Source organism: Lycorma delicatula, chromosome 1, assembly GCF_047948215.1.
Source record: "Lycorma delicatula isolate Av1 chromosome 1, ASM4794821v1, whole genome shotgun sequence".
NCBI lineage: Eukaryota > Metazoa > Arthropoda > Insecta > Hemiptera > Fulgoridae > Lycorma > Lycorma delicatula.
Genome location: NC_134455.1, coordinates 271,530,869 through 271,547,076, shown reverse-complemented (window position 1 = coordinate 271,547,076; position 16,208 = coordinate 271,530,869). Strand labels below are relative to the sequence as shown.

Below are 16,208 nucleotides of genomic sequence, written 5' to 3'. Positions count from 1 at the left end.
TCTCTGAAGTATGATTAATAATGCAGACCTGTTGATTCATGTCAAAACATGATTTTGATAAAATTTACTTGTCATTCAATTTTATAGTTCAATTTATCTGTAGTGTTTCTATTAGCCTGTGCTGTTCTTCTTTCACCGAAAAGTTGTCATGAGGTCACCAATTGACTGATTAGCTTTAGTTTAAGATGTTCAGGAGAGTAGTAATGAAAGTGAACTATTTAGTACTGATGATTCTGATATGGATAAGGATTATGCACCATCACAGATGAAAGAAGTTGCAGTTGTAGTGATACCAATTGTAATGATTATATCCTAAAATGTAATCATTGCAAGAAGATAAAGATTTACAACCTGAAAATAATGTTTCCAAATCAGATATTACATTACCAAATACTTCACAGCAAACAGAAGCAGCTAATGATGTAATTCAGCAGAATAATACTTGGGAAACCATAAATACTGCATCACTTTGGCAGCAGATTACTTTATCAGATCTCCTCATCAATCAAAAATTAACTTGGAATCTACTGATGTTGAAAATCCTCTTTATATTTATCAGTTATTCGTAAATGTTATTCTTCACATAATAGTTCATGAAACGAATAGATACGCTACAATGAATCTTAGTAGTAAAAATAGCAATAGAAAATCAAACATAAAAAACTGATGGGCAACTGATATAGATGAAATAAGTTTTTTCTGTTCTTTTAGTAATAGGATTAGCTCTTGTCCCATTTCCTGAACTGTACTGGAGTAAAAGTAAAATGTTTTGAAATGAAAAAAATTTACTGCAAAAGTCATGCCAAGGATTGGTTTTTAAAACTTCTTAGGTTCATTAATTTCTCCCATAATGAAGCTAAACCTAATAACAGACTGAGAAAAATACAGCCAGTATTAGACTTGTTGATAATTAATTTTCAAAAAATTCTTGAACCTGGAAGAAACCTGGTCATTAATGAAAGTGTGGTTCCATTCAGAGGTAAATTAATATTTTGGTAATACTTGTCAAATAAATCTCGCCAATATAAGATTACGGTATACAAACCGTATAGTGGATAGATATATGAGTACATATAATGTAAGGGTTTATTCCGGTCGAGAAGATACAACTTGTGGCAAGGGACATACCAAGGCAGTAATAAAAAAACTGCTTGATTGTGTGCAAAAAAAAAAGGAAGGCATTCGTATATTGATAATTTTTACTCAAGCATTCAGTTGGCTGTTGACTTATATGCTGAGAAAATTATTTATTGTGGAACACTAACTGGAGTAGAAAATTGCAAATTTAAAAAAATAAAAAAGGATGAAATAATAGACGCTCAGCAAGGTAAAATTAAAATTTATAAACTGGAAGGTTAAATGTTCAATATTAACAATTACAACTGATCCCAAGCATGATACATCAGTAATACATTCTAACAGCAAAAAAAAACAAAAAAAATGAAGACATCTAAAAACCCAAATGCATCTTAGATTACAACCATGCAAAATAGGTATTGACCTGAACGATCAGATGGCTGCTTATTATTCAGTTTTGAAAAAAATCAAATAAATGATACCGAAGGGTAATGTTTGGACTGTTATTGGGAACTGCTGTGGTCAACTCAAGGTATGTCTACAACAAAATAGCTTCTTCTAAGCACTGTTCAATAACAGACTTTCATGTGGCTAAACTGCTTTCCGGACAAGCTGAAATAATTCCAATCCTAACCCCAAGATGTATTCACACATTTGTTTGACCAAAAGGTACTGGAAGAAAGAAGTGTAAAATGTGTGTCAGATGCTATTCAAACTGCATCAAAATCTGAGCAGCAAGGAGGCAGATAAAAAAGCCTAACGGGTCATTAATTGCTGTGACAATTGTGAGAAGAAATGTGGTCTTTACTTGGACTGTTTTAATAATTACCATAAAAATTTAAAATAGTTTTTTATGATTTTTGTTTTGTGACGCATTTTTTATTATGTCTTAACTTCATCAACTATGATTGTATTTAATATTTTCGTTTTAATTTAACAAGACAGTAACTAAGGTTTTAAAAATTGTCATATATTTTAAAGGTAAAAACTACAATTTGCTGTTAAAAATTCGTAACACTAATATTTGTAATACATTTTCATACTTTTGTTCATCTTGCCATTATTTTTATTTTTTTTAACTATAATATTTTTAGAGGTAAAATATTAAAAAAACAGTTATTCATTTCTAATGTGGTTTAAACTTATATTTTTTTTTTACTGTATATATTTCTTTTTGTATATATTTCCGTTTAAATTACTTATTACATTTTATTTAAACCTCAATATAACAATTTTAAAATAATTTTCATGTATCTTTACATATTTGTTTACATTGCTTATTACAATACATTTTTTATTTAATCATTTAAAATATGTTAAAAAGATGTTTTGTTTCAAATGTATTTAATGGAGTTGATATCTTAATTAATCATATTATATATTGATAATAAATTTTCATGCATTTCTATTCAAAATGTTAATGTTTTTATTTCTATGAATTTATTACAGATTAGGAAAAATTAATAATTCTTTAAAAGTGGTTCTTATCTCAAGTGTCAAAAACGGCTGGCCACAATGAATACTTTATTTACTGTTTAGTAACCTACAGTATGTTGTAAACTCACTTAAGTTCATCTAGCCACCAATGGATGGATGTGTTATAGAATACCTACTTGACCAAGGAGACGTACTGACTGAAATGACAGTCTTGATTCTCAACCTCGAGAATAAGAACCACTGAAATTTAATTCTACCTGTGGTGTAAGCAAACAGCATCCCAGAAGCAGGACTGACAAATTATGAAAGTCATAAAAACTCAGATACTTTAGCCCAGTGACAATAACTGCGGTTTAGGTGTTAATATAATAAAATTTCACAATCGCTTCCTGACATCACTGGTTGCCATTGGAAGTTTGATCTGTTCCAAATATAAGGAGTCCTATCTATATTAGATACAATTACATTGCACAAGGGTAGCAAAGAAAACCAAATGACCAGTTCAATGTTTAGTTTTATGTTTTTAGATTTATTTGGTATTTAATATATAATTTTTATACAAATAAAATATGACAATAACATGCACATTTAAGAAGTGTAAAACAAAAATATCAACTATTCAAAGGAAATATTAATTATCCTAATAAAAGGAATACATTAAATGAATAGATCTCATAGATTAAAATGTGTGTGTGTGAGAGAGAGAGAGAGAGAGAGAGAGAGATGCACGTGTGTATCTTCTTTTCTTATGGGCAAACAACATTTCAAGTACATAAAACATTTATAAATTAATATACAAATATTGAACTGTCAAAACCTAAAGATGAGTAGCCCTTCTTACAAGGGTTGTCTGAAAAGAGTTTTGAGTCTCAACATGAAGATGGCAGCACCCGTCAACAAAAGTTAAGGATTGTATTCGCGCATGCATTGAAAGGTACTCACTAAAATTTTAGTCATTTTGGATGCTCAGTTGTTTGATAATTGTTTGAGTAACTCATGATAAGTGTTTCGTGAAAATTGAAAAAATTTAATATCATAATGTGATTAAATACTTGCATTTGTAAGGCAATATGCCTATGCCAATTAAAACTGAGTTGGACACTGTTTATGGGGACTCTGTCCCATCATTTGCCACCATGAAAAGTTGGGCAGCTGAATTTAAACATGGTCTTACCAGCCTGCTTGATGATGAGCATTTGGGATGGCCAAAAACTCCAACCACCACCGATATCATCGAAAAAGTTCACCAAATGGTACTGGACAACTGACAAATAAAGGTGAGAGAGGTAACATAGACTTTGGGCATATCGGAAGAACGTGTTTGTCATATACTAACTGAAGAACTGGATACGCATAAGCTATCTGCATGTTGGGTGCCGTGTTTGCTTACTTTGGACCAAAAACGCATTTGAATGAACATTTCCAAGGCCCTGCTGGGGCAGTTTAAGCAAAACAAGTCAGATTTTTTGCATCTACTCATAACTGTAGATGAAACATGGATCCACCACTACGAAACAACAGTCAAAACAGTGGACTGCAAAGGGTGAACCTGCTCTGAAAAAGGTGAAGCAGATTCCATTGGCTGGGAAGGTGATGGTGACTGTTTTTTGGGATAATAACCAAAATTTTGTTTATAGATTATCTTCAAAAAGGTAAAAAATAACAGAACAGTAATACGCATCATTATTTGACAAGCTGAAGGCAGAAATTGCAAAAAAGAACACAATTGAAGAAGAAGAAGAAAGTGCTTTTCCATCAGAACAATGTGCCTGCTCACACTTCAACAGTCACCATAGCTAAAATTCATGAATTGCACTTTGAATTGGTTGACCACTCACCGTATCACTAGATATGACCCAAGCTTACTTTAGTAAAGTAAGAAATATGAATAAATATAACAGAGAAATTGATACTAATATTTAGGATGGATTGAGATACTCGGCTTTAAATAACGGAAAGGTCAGTCAGTAATTAGACTTACGGTACAGAAAATTCCTTTCCTTTCCTTTCCTTTTTCTTGTTTCCTATCCACAAAATTCCACTTAGAGGAAAGAGATTTTCATCGGACGAGGAGGTTATGGCATACGTAAATTCCTATTTTGAGAAGAAAGACACCAGCTACTATTTGAAAGGGTTAAAGAAGTTGTAATGCTGGAAAAAGTGTATCGACTTGAAAGGAAACTCTGTTGAAAAATAAAGTTATATCTGACAGCAAAAATACGTCTTTCTATGTTAGGTTCAAAAATTTTCAGACAACCCTCATATATAAGTTTCTTTCATTGGACATATAATAAAAATTTGATTTTTAGATGGTTTGATTCTTTTATGACCGAGTTATCCCACACAACAATTCCATATCTAACATGTGAAATAATGTGAAAATGATTTTATTTTATCATTGCCACTTGTGATTTTGTCAGTTGATCTAGCAATTTAAAGTAGTCATGAATAAATAATTGAACATTGTCCTCAATCTTGCATGTGACATGTAACAAGGGTACCATAATTTGTAAAAACTTAAATTTTAAAAATGTTACATAATACTGCTAAAGATAGCAAAAAGTTTAACTGTCTTTTAAGACTTTATAGTAGAGTGAATCCTGTTTTCAGAATCGTATGGTTTTCTATTCCCTCTTCTTGCACAATAAATATTTTATCTACTTTTCTACAAATGTGGGACACAATTTTGGTCAGCCAACAATGTCATAAGACTATGACGACCTCAGCTGTAAGGAGAATAACAACCAGAAAAATGCTGAAATATCAGAAAAGGTTGTTATGAAGATTAAATTATATATTATTTTATTAATATGATATTCAAATGAAAAAAACACTGTCTTACCACCAACCAAAAGTGCCACCCCCAAAATATTTTTATTCCAGAGTACAGCATTTTTAATTCTGTGTACTACATTTGAATCAAGCTAGGACCAAATCTGTCAAGTTTCATTAAAAAGCATATGTCAGAAAGGTACAGGCAGTTAATATTTACCTTCCTAAAGGATGTAGATAATTTGAGGCTTGGCTGAATCACTTACATTTTGATACTAACAGCTCCTTGCTACTATCTACTGGCTGATTCTAAGCTCTTGGATCTTAATTAAAACACTCTGCCCTAGCAATCCAGAGAAGAAAAAAGCTACACATAAACTAACTACAAAAACAAGTGACACGGGGATCCAAAAATCAACAAAGCCACGACAACATATATCTGTAGACTTCAAAATTATAATACAAACAGGACAATCAATTACAAAGATCAATTTATTCGGACTGAAATCAACACAGCCATATAGATTTTCATCTCTGTATTTGACTTAAGTCAAGGAACTAAGAAATTAATCAAAATAACAAAAATTATTTTTCCTGCACATATTAAATGTCTTTATTACCCATTATAATACAAATAAAACTAAAAATAAGAAACAGGGAAATAAGTAAAAAACCAAATTTCAATGAATTTTCATTCAATGAACATTCATATCAGTCATATTTAAAGACTTACTTTCTAATTTTGAAAATGTGCTCGGGCTGGTATCAATAAGAGACAGCTGCAAATGCTTTAATGCTGATTCCCAATCATTGTTCACTTTGAACATCAAACCTAGCCGTAAGTGAACTTCATTTGCACGAGAATAACTCGGCTCTACATACAACACCTGCTGGAATGCTTTAACTGCCCTGAAAAAGAAGAAAATAGTTATTACATTTAATGACCAAAATAAAATATACTTACTATTTTCACATCATCCTCACCTCATAGTGGCCAAAAAAATATTTACTAACAAAATTATAATGCAGCAAATCTATTTAAAATGTGTAGAACAAAAATTTATTAAAATACTATTCAAAAAATAATAATTAAAAATTAAGAATTATTGTATTAAAATAAATCCAAACGCTTTAAATCAGTCAGTACTGAGAATATCAAATTAGCAACATGTAGCTGCTCATAATCCCCATAGCTTATCTACATAGCACAGTTTTAAAAAAAAAACCCTTCCAGGATAGTTAAGAGTTCAAGAGTAAAGTTGGTTGTTCAGTAATTCCAGAATGGCTGCAGTCAGTCATTTTCTTATTTTAAAATGAAGATGTATATTTTATAGTGTATAAAATGTCTATAATGTATGAGGTTTGTCCCAAAAGTAAGTGTACTGATTTTCCTACAGATGAACAGGTAATGCAAAACATCCTTGACGTACAAAAGCACGTAGGTAGTGCCTTGGCTGCACATGCATACTCATTTCAACTGGGCCAGTTGAGTCAGTCATGCGCTACTGCTGTTTTTAACCTCATTATATTTGTGATGAAAGAAAATATTGAAATGTTACGCTATCATATTTTGTGTGAAACGCAACATGTCTGCTACAGAAGCATTTGATTCTTTAACCAAAGTTTATGGAGGTGCCACTCTATCAAGCACTATGTATTTTAAGTGACACTAAGCTTTCAAAGAGGGCTGAGAAAATGTTGAAGACATTTGTTGGTCTGGAAGACCAACATCGTCAACAAACAATGAAAATGTGGAAGTGGTGCAAGCTGTGCATAGTGCACAAAGAATTTGTACCTCCAGGACAGATAGTAAACAGGCCTTTTACAAAGATGTCTTGGAATTACTTCGAAAACGGGTCCAGTGAGTCTGAATGGACACTGCACATGACTGGGTGCTGCACTACAATAATGCACCAGCTCACATTCGTTTTCAATTCAAGAATTTCTGGCGAAGAAAGATATTCCCCTACTACCACAGCCTCCCTACAGCCCAGATCTAGCACCTTGTAATTTCTACCTCTTCTCTAGGTTGAAGGGTCATCATTTCAGAACGACAGAAAACACTAAAAAAAAAAAAAGTAACCGATGAGCTACACACACTTAAGGAAAATGACTTCCAGTACTACTATAAACAGTGGATGATGCTATAAACAGTGGAACCAAGGGTAGAGTAGATAACTTGTAATTTCAATTCCACTTACATTTCAAGTCTAAGATAATTAAATACTCCTCTGAAGATTACTTCAGAGGATGATATGTATGAATGTAAATGAGTGTTATGGTGGTGTAACCTAATGGTGGTTCCGGAGGCTAAACATAAAAAAGAGAAAAAGAGAGAGCATCAAAAAATGATAGTCTAGGAGAAGAAAACTATTTATGGCTATTAGATGTTGCTGTGGCTTTAGTTAGATGCTTGATCTCTATGACAATGAGGCTGGCCTGCTAATTTACCTCCAGATAACATCACCAGATATTTCAGAGGTCGAATTTCATGTCCAGATGCCACCACCTGACCAAGGTATTGTTATGGAATTGGACTTGTAGACAGATGAAGCAGGCTATTCCAAACCACGTTGAATACCCTATGCTAACCAAGTGAAACGAAAAAGAGGCAGCAGACTTCTCCTCATTAAGAGTAAACCTACACTTCAACAACTGCACTGATGGCTATTTGAAGACCCCAAACAGAATCACGCTGTCAACATAAGTTATGGCTTTTTAGAGCCTATAGTCATGGAAGTCAACAAAACACATCAGATGAGAGATTTCGTAAAAACAAGGTTTTCGACATAGCGGTACAAGAAAGATGAAAGATCACTCGTAAGAGAGATTCAAGCCCTATTGTGCAAGGACCTTAGCCTCTTCAATTGCAAATTCTTCAATATTGCAACTTTTGCATTAAAAAAAAAAATCTTCTGCTTCCAGGGCCAATAGAAACATGATATCGTACAGTACATACACCTTTGTACTCTAAAACATCCAAGGCCCACCGGGCCTCTAAATTGAAAAAAAAAAAGTAATAATAATAATAGTCTGGTATTGAAACTGCTCTTAAATTTAATTCATTCTTTAATGCTACTTCATTTCAATAAACAAAAACTGAAACACTGAAATATCGAATGGTTATTATTTTTAATATTCCAATTTTTCAGGTGATTAAAAGAACTTATTTGTATAAAAATTACCCTCTTTAGTCGTAACCTCTTTAGTCGTTTCCAGGTCCCTTTCGAAAACTGAACATTGAATGGCCCACACAATTCTCATAAAATTAAGTATGGCAAATTTATATTAGATAAAACAACTACTGAGAAATTTCTCCTTATAAACTAGATTTCTTTCTACACCATTGGCAATATGATCTTTTCAGGTCTAAACATAACAAAAAAAGTTTGAGGGGTAAAGACGATTAGCGCTAGCCTTCCATTGCGGAAAGTTGAAAATGGAAACAGGGTAAAACGGAGTTATTATAATGATAATATTTCTTCGATATCATCGCCGCCCCTTTACTGCTATCGGGTTCCAATTAACAACACATCATAACCCGGTAAAACAAGTAGCAGGTACAATAATTAGTGTAAGGTAGGTGCAGGTGCTTATGAAACCCATCACAATATTTTCACTGGATATGAGAAGACTTCCAGAACAATATACAAAAAAACACGTTTAGGTACTTAAACTTGTATTTAAAAGCCATTCAACCCAATATTCACATTTGCTTAACTTATTAATCTAACCGCAAAAGAACACATTAAATTTATAGTAACAACGGCGAACACTTTTTGAAATTTCAAACGAGATTATTTATTGCCTTCTCATTTAGCGAACATATTTTTTCATTACTCAACTGATAATGGTTCAGCAAATCTAACAATGAAAATGAAAAAATATATACATAAAATTTGAAGCGAAAATGACAAGAAATAAGTATTTTATGTTTTGACTGCGGGATCACTCTGGCTGTAATTTACACACAATACTATGGTTTAGCTCTTGTAATTTATACGTGTAAATAATAATCGCTACTACTACGAGTAAGGGGTGGACTTGGAAGTATATAAACATGCAAAACTAGGCACATAGAACAGTTCTAAAGATTAAAAATATTGTTTATTAATTAGAAATAGTAATGAAAATATTACTACAAAATTAATTTGATGACCATTTAATAATTAAACAGTAAATACAACTCTCTGATACTATGGAAATGTGAATTCTTAAAATCGTTTGGCAATAAAAAATATAAAATGCACGTAGCATTAAAATATAAAACACACTTTTCCTATAAAAAAAATCTGATGTGGACAACCACAAGACTTCCTTGTACGCCTATTAAATTGCATATACACATTTTTAATCTATCCGATCCGAGACCAATACCTTCCATAGACCCCCCCACACCAATTTTTTGGGGGGCACTTTTGGTTGGATACAAATTCGACCCCCCCGCCGCTGATGTGGATACTAAATCACAGGGGGCACAGCAGAAGAATTATCGGACATTCTTGAATCCGAACTGACCGACGAACAATTAATCGATAGACTGCCTGGTCGCTGGTCGACGTTGGCCATGAATATTGACTTCTGTTGACCATCAGTCTGATAGCTCTGACAGATGTAATTTTGTAGACTTGAACAAGCAAATGAGACCTATTAGCATATTTGCTGCTAGCGGCAGCAAATATGCTAACGCTAATCCGGGGGCAATCAGCATAGACAATACCACCATTCTAGACATTCTAGACGAAGATAATGTTTCAACTAATTGGACTAGATATACGGTCCTTTACGACTCATCAGCAGGAGACCACGCTACAGCCACCACTCTCCTTAGGGCGTTGAAACGAGTCGTGGTGAAAACCAGGGCTCCGGTCTTCGTGCTTCCACCGGGACCCACGGGTACAACGATAAAGAAACTGATCATATATCTGACCGGAAAAGAGAAGGAGCTTCCGAAGATGGTCCTGCCCAGATTGGGGGACGCGGTTCGGGCTGGCTCAAGATCGACTTGAGCCAGCCCGAACCAGGAGGGGCACACCACCAATAACTGATAGCAAGACTATCGTTATTAAGGCTGAGGGAAAGACTTATGCCGACCTGTTGAGAACAATGAAAAACAAAGTCACGCAGGAAGAGGCAGGCGAGTTCCTTTCCCTACGGAAAGGCCGAAATGAAGAATTAGAGGTGAGGATAAAAGGGACGCAGAAGGCAGGAGAACTCAACATTCTTCTGAGATCGGGGAGAATAACTTCAGGTGGACCTACGTTCTAGGGGTGACAGAAGGACTGTGGTCCATATTAAGGACCTCGACGTAGACACAACCGAAAAGGAGGTGAGAAAAGCGGTTTCCGCTTTTCGTCGGTGTTGTCGTAGTTGTCGGTGTGGGGTAGATGTTCCAGGTCAACTCTCTCAGGAAAGCATACGGTGAAACTAAAAACGCCACCATCATCACGACACATAGAGGCGCCACAAAGCTGGTGGCATCAAGACTACGAGTTGGCTGGGTCCACTGTAGGACCTATATTCGCGTAGAAGGAGAGCGCTGCTACCGTTGTTGGGGCACCGGACACCGGTAGCACAGACTGTACGGGCCCGGACAGAACCAATCTCTGTTGTAACTGCGGTGGCGCTGGACACCGAATCCGGGAATGCAGAGAGGCATCCAAATGTCTGAATTGCCTTAGCCTAAATCATCGCACCGGAGGCACTGAATGCGGAATGAAGCGCGATGCCTAGAGTCTTATTAATCAATAACCATCGAAGCCTCCTTTCCCATGACTTGGTGGAGGAGACAGCTAACACTGGAGAGTACAACTCTGTTGTTGCCACTGAGCCTAACGTATACTCTGCGGTTGGGTCTCGATGGGTGCCAGGTACCGCTGGGGATATGGCTATCAAGAAAATTACTGGAAACTGGGACTATACTTTATATTTGAGTACTGAAGGAGTCGTTGCGATAGAACTCTGTAACTTTATATTGTTTGGACTCTATATAAGCCCAAATGTGATGCTCGCGAAGTACGAGACGAGACGTGACTGGTCGGACTGCAGAAGATGGTCATGAACGCCACAAAGAGGACAATTGTTGTGCGTGCCTTCAACTGCCGTACCGTAGCGGCTGGGGCTGGGTCCTCGAACAACAGAGGACTAGCGCTAGAAGAACTACTGGGCTTGCGTGCATCAATGATGGGTCGCCCACTTTTTACGCCCGCAGGCATTCCTCTATCCTGGATCCTGGTATTGATCGACGGTAGATTTCCACCAGACTTGGTGAGCATGCAGGTTTAGCAGGTCGAGACTGTAAGTGATCATTTGGCTGTTTCTGTTGAAATCCTTGATACTGAGACTCTTATTAGAAATCAACATCTATTCTTTAGACTTTCGGAACGTCAGGTAGAGACCATTGTTCGCAAAGTTGCTGCAAAAATGACGGATGGCAGACCGGTACGCCAGATACATTACAACAGATCATGATTACTGAGCTGGCCAGGCTCCCCGAAAGAGCTATCAGACATCACCCTGTCTATTGGTGGTCCTCCGATATTGCGGATCAACGCAGGGTTCCGCAATCCATGAAGAGGCGCGTGCAGAGACTTAGAACGAGAACATACGGAGCTGATCGAGACGAACACGGCGATTATACAATACCGAGCAGCAAGAAAACAGTTAAACTTTATGATTAAGCAATCAAAAAGGCAGAAGTGGAGGGAGCTATGCAGTGAACTAGATGCTGACCCCTGGGGACGGGCGTACCAGGTAGTCATGAAGAGACTGGGAAGACCCAGTCTCTAATAAGATATAATACCCGTCTTTAATAACCTCTAATACCCGTCTTTAATAAGATAGAAGCTACACCACACATGAAAGCGCTTTTCCCGCGAGTTGTACGGGCATCAAGGATCTAATACCTGGTGAACGCGGCAGATTTACCCAGGATGATGTGGCGACTGCAGTCAAAAGAATGTCGTAGGATACGCGGACGACATCTCGCTGCTAGTGGAGACCAGTACTTTAGAAGAAGTGGAAGACAAGAGGAATGTTACTTTAGAATTAGTGAACGAATGGCTCGTCAACAACAGTTTGGAAGTCTCTCTTTCCAAATGCAAGAGAGTATCCTCCTCTTCACTGGTAGGAGGATACTCAGAATATTAAATCTGCGCCTGAGAGGAGAGGCAATTGTCGAGGTGAAAAGAGCTAAATATCTAGGGGTGTTACTGGATAAACACCTCAAATACTCCAGTCGTGTGGCCATGATCTGCAACTGAGTAGAAACAACAATCCGCGAGGTCTCTTTGCGGGACAAGGAATTTCACGTGCGTCGAAGAGGCGACTTATCACCATGGTGATAACGTTGTCTCTGTTGTACGCCGCCCCGGTATAAGACGATGCGGTTAATTTCAAGCGCAACAGAAGCAAATTAACTAGCACTAATAAGAAGTCGCTAGTGGGCGTAGTTTCGGGGTACCGAACTTTATCGTATGATGCACTGTGCGTGCTTTCTTCGGTGCTTCTGATAGAATTGCAGATTAAAGGACGAAAACTAAGGGCGTCCGGTGTAGCCAATGATGAGGCAAATTCTATAATACGGGAACAATGGAAGGTGGCATGGGCGGGTTCAGCAGTGGCCGCATGGACCAGAAGAATTATCCCGGACCTAGATGCTTGGCTAGATCGCTCTCATGGCGAATTAGATTACCACACAACGCAACTCATGTCGGGACATGGTGCGTTTGAACAATACCTGCATAGGTTTGGCAGGAGAGTCACCCATCTGCTGTCATTGCGATGCGGTTGACGCATCGCACACTATTATAGTGTCTTACACTATAGTTTATTATAGTGTCTTACACTATAGTTTATTATAGTGTCTGCGCACTATTTTCGTGTGCAGACGATGGGAGGAACATCGTATAAATGCAGGCCTGATGCATACCCGACCGGAGCAGCTCTCGGAGTGGTTCTTGGCTATGTCCGGAAACTGTCATAATTTTACAATATTTCCAAGAGCAGTCCTAAGAATAAAAGAAGATGATGAAAGACGACTGGGATACTGAGGGTTTTAGTTTATAGCAGGGCAGGGCGGACAGCCCCGTTCCTGAGGGCTCACATGCCTTCGTGTGTGGGTTCCCGTGATGGAGCGGGGACTCCTGGGGTCGCGTGGATTAATGAAAAGACCCGGCCGGCGGTGTAGGTTCCCGGATACGCTTCGGCTCCTGCGCCGTCGGTTTGAGGCTGGCAAAAGGAAAGACCGAGACCCAGTAACCGGCGGGGAGCTGGGAACGGCATAGCCCGAGTCTGGTTTCTTCCGTCGGAGATTAGAGGCAGGCAATTAAACGATCCGGAAAGGACACGTCCCCGAGCCGAGTATACTTAATTGGATGTCCGGCTCGTTGATGTAGGGAAAAAATATATATACGGTTTTAAAAGTACGTAAAATTTTATTTCTCTAATAACTTAAGATCTTTTTTCATATTTCTTTTATATTTTTATTGTTATTGTTGAATTATTTACTGTAAAACCTTTTTTACAACCACACGTTAATAATTATTAATAAATCAATTTATTTAAACTAAAAAAAGGTTTAACAAAACACAGGAAATGAAGTCGAATTTGAACCGATGTGCTTTCCCCTTATAAGATCAAAATATTTCATTAATTAAAATTTTATTTGATTATAACTCTGTAACCAATAAAAATAAGAACCACTTATGATATATGGTTGAAAAGCTCTCAATGATGGGCTTATTATTGCAGTTAAGAAAAAGTACAAAATCCAATTTTTTGGGGGGTTTTGGGCTTTTTGGTCAAGTCGATTGCAATCATTGCACAATAGATGTTACAACAGTCCTAAATCCAAAATTTCAACTTCCTGCGGCTAATCGTTTTTGAGTTATGCGAGATACATATATACGTACGTACAGACGTTAAGCTGAAACTAGTCAAAATGAATATTTCCGTTGAAATCTGAAAACCAAAATTTTTCACTATCACAATTGTTCCTTTACTTCGTACAAGGAAGTAAAAATACCGATAAAAAATTGTACTAACGGCGATTAGAAATTATTAACTAATTTTTAATTAGGACTTACATGATTTTTTAATAATTACAAAAAAGGCAAATTTCCGTCAGTCATAAACGTAAAGCTTAATTAAAAAAATTCTTTCCAACTCGCAAGAATGTATATACCGAAAGTTAAACGCAATAAGAATATATAATAAAATATAAAAAATTCTATATGATTGTGACAAATAAAAAACGTCTGAATTATTAACAAAGTCCTTTATTTATATGGAATATTTAAAACAAAAATAAGAACGACATATGAATGAATGAAAACAGCGACCTCGAGGTATGTGCACTGATGTCAAACGAAAGGAATGTTGCTGCACGCTAGCTAGCTTGACTCACCGGTACTCGTACGCAAGCGCAATCGCACTATACACCATCGGGGTCAATGCACTTCACCGATGACGTAGAAAAGTGTTATTGTAATAGGTCAAGGCCACCTCAGAGTGCGAAAAGTAACACAGAAATTGCAAGGTCAAAAATTAATATAAATAAAAATAAAATAAAACAATCTTTTTTTTAAACAGACTACTTAAGAAAATGTATACAATTAGAATTTACGGGAGAAATAATCTCGAACTCAAAAGAAAAGTCTACCGACCAGAACTGAACTAGAAAAATAAGGTTTACAAAGTACAAGTCAGGCAATGAACGATTCTTTTTTTTAAAATAAACAAGGAACGATTAGGAATAGCACAATCAGTGTAAATCGGTAATCGACGATAAAGTCACCAAAGGCTTGTTTTGAGAAAATATTACCAAGGGTGGGTAATTCGTCGAGTGCTTTTTAGACAGACTTTACTTTCAACGTTAACAACATCGTACTTATATTGCCGATATTGAAGTCGAAATTTCAACAATTATGCAATATGTCCAACTGAAGACCCATTTATTCGTCGGTTCTTGCTGATCGCAAAAACTTTAAACGCCATGTAATACTGTCAATATTCTTCATCATTGACATTATTTCTATTTCATTATTGACATTTGTTTCTTTCATTGTTATGTACTTAATAATTAAAACAACGACGGTAGCGTGTCGTCGCACCTTCAATATTATCCTCTGAAAACATGTCCATAAATGGCTATTTTCACAAAATCAAAACCGTTAATAATTCTTATTTATGTTGTAATCGGAAACAACAAATGGAATGATGAACAATTAAATAACTAATTGAACGAACAATGTATATTTTAAACATAAAAGATACATACATTGTAACACATTTCATTTAATAACAAAATCTCGTTATATTACCTTAATGTATTCGCTTACGATACCTGTGAGCCTTGCCCTACGAACCGCTGATTTAAGCCCATAAGGCCGATTTTTGTTGGACTTCGTTTATGAATTCGACTCCGCCTACTGACGTGATTTTTCCATAACCTCTAAAGGAAAAAATAAAAACTCGATGAAAGATAAGATAGAAAATTTCAAACCACACGGAACGTATAATTGTGTAAAGTTTTATTTTATTTTGAAACGTGAAGTTCCATAACCTCACCAAATCAATAACACGTAAGAGACTTAGAACGCTTCCAATTAGCGCACTTTGAAAAATATCATTATGACCAAGCAACTGTACTTAAGTAGTTCTTGAGGCCGTTAAAAAATATAAAATTAGCGAGTGACAATAAGCCACCGGGTTGGTCTAGTGGTGAACGCGTCTTTCCAAATCAGCTGATTTGGAAGTCGAGAGTTCCAGCGTTCAAGTCCTAGTAAAGGCAGCTATTTTTACACGGACTTGAATACTAGATCGTGGATACCGGTGTTCTTTAGTGGTTGGGTTTATATTAACCACAAATCTCAGGTATGGTCGAAATGAGAATGTACAAGACTACATTTCATTCACACTCA

At 36.3% G+C, this 16,208-nt stretch overlaps 1 protein-coding gene across 2 annotated transcripts in view; it reads right to left on the bottom strand.

Moving 5' to 3' along the window:
• Nucleotides 1–16,208, bottom strand: part of Utx (Utx histone demethylase) — a 291,681-nt gene that overhangs the window by 110,163 nt on the left and 165,310 nt on the right. For both annotated transcript variants that reach the window (XM_075377656.1, XM_075377661.1), the window contains one exon: nt 6,020–6,195. In XM_075377656.1, the coding sequence (XP_075233771.1) occupies nt 6,020–6,195 (176 nt within the window). The remainder of the gene's footprint in view (nt 1–6,019; nt 6,196–16,208) is intronic.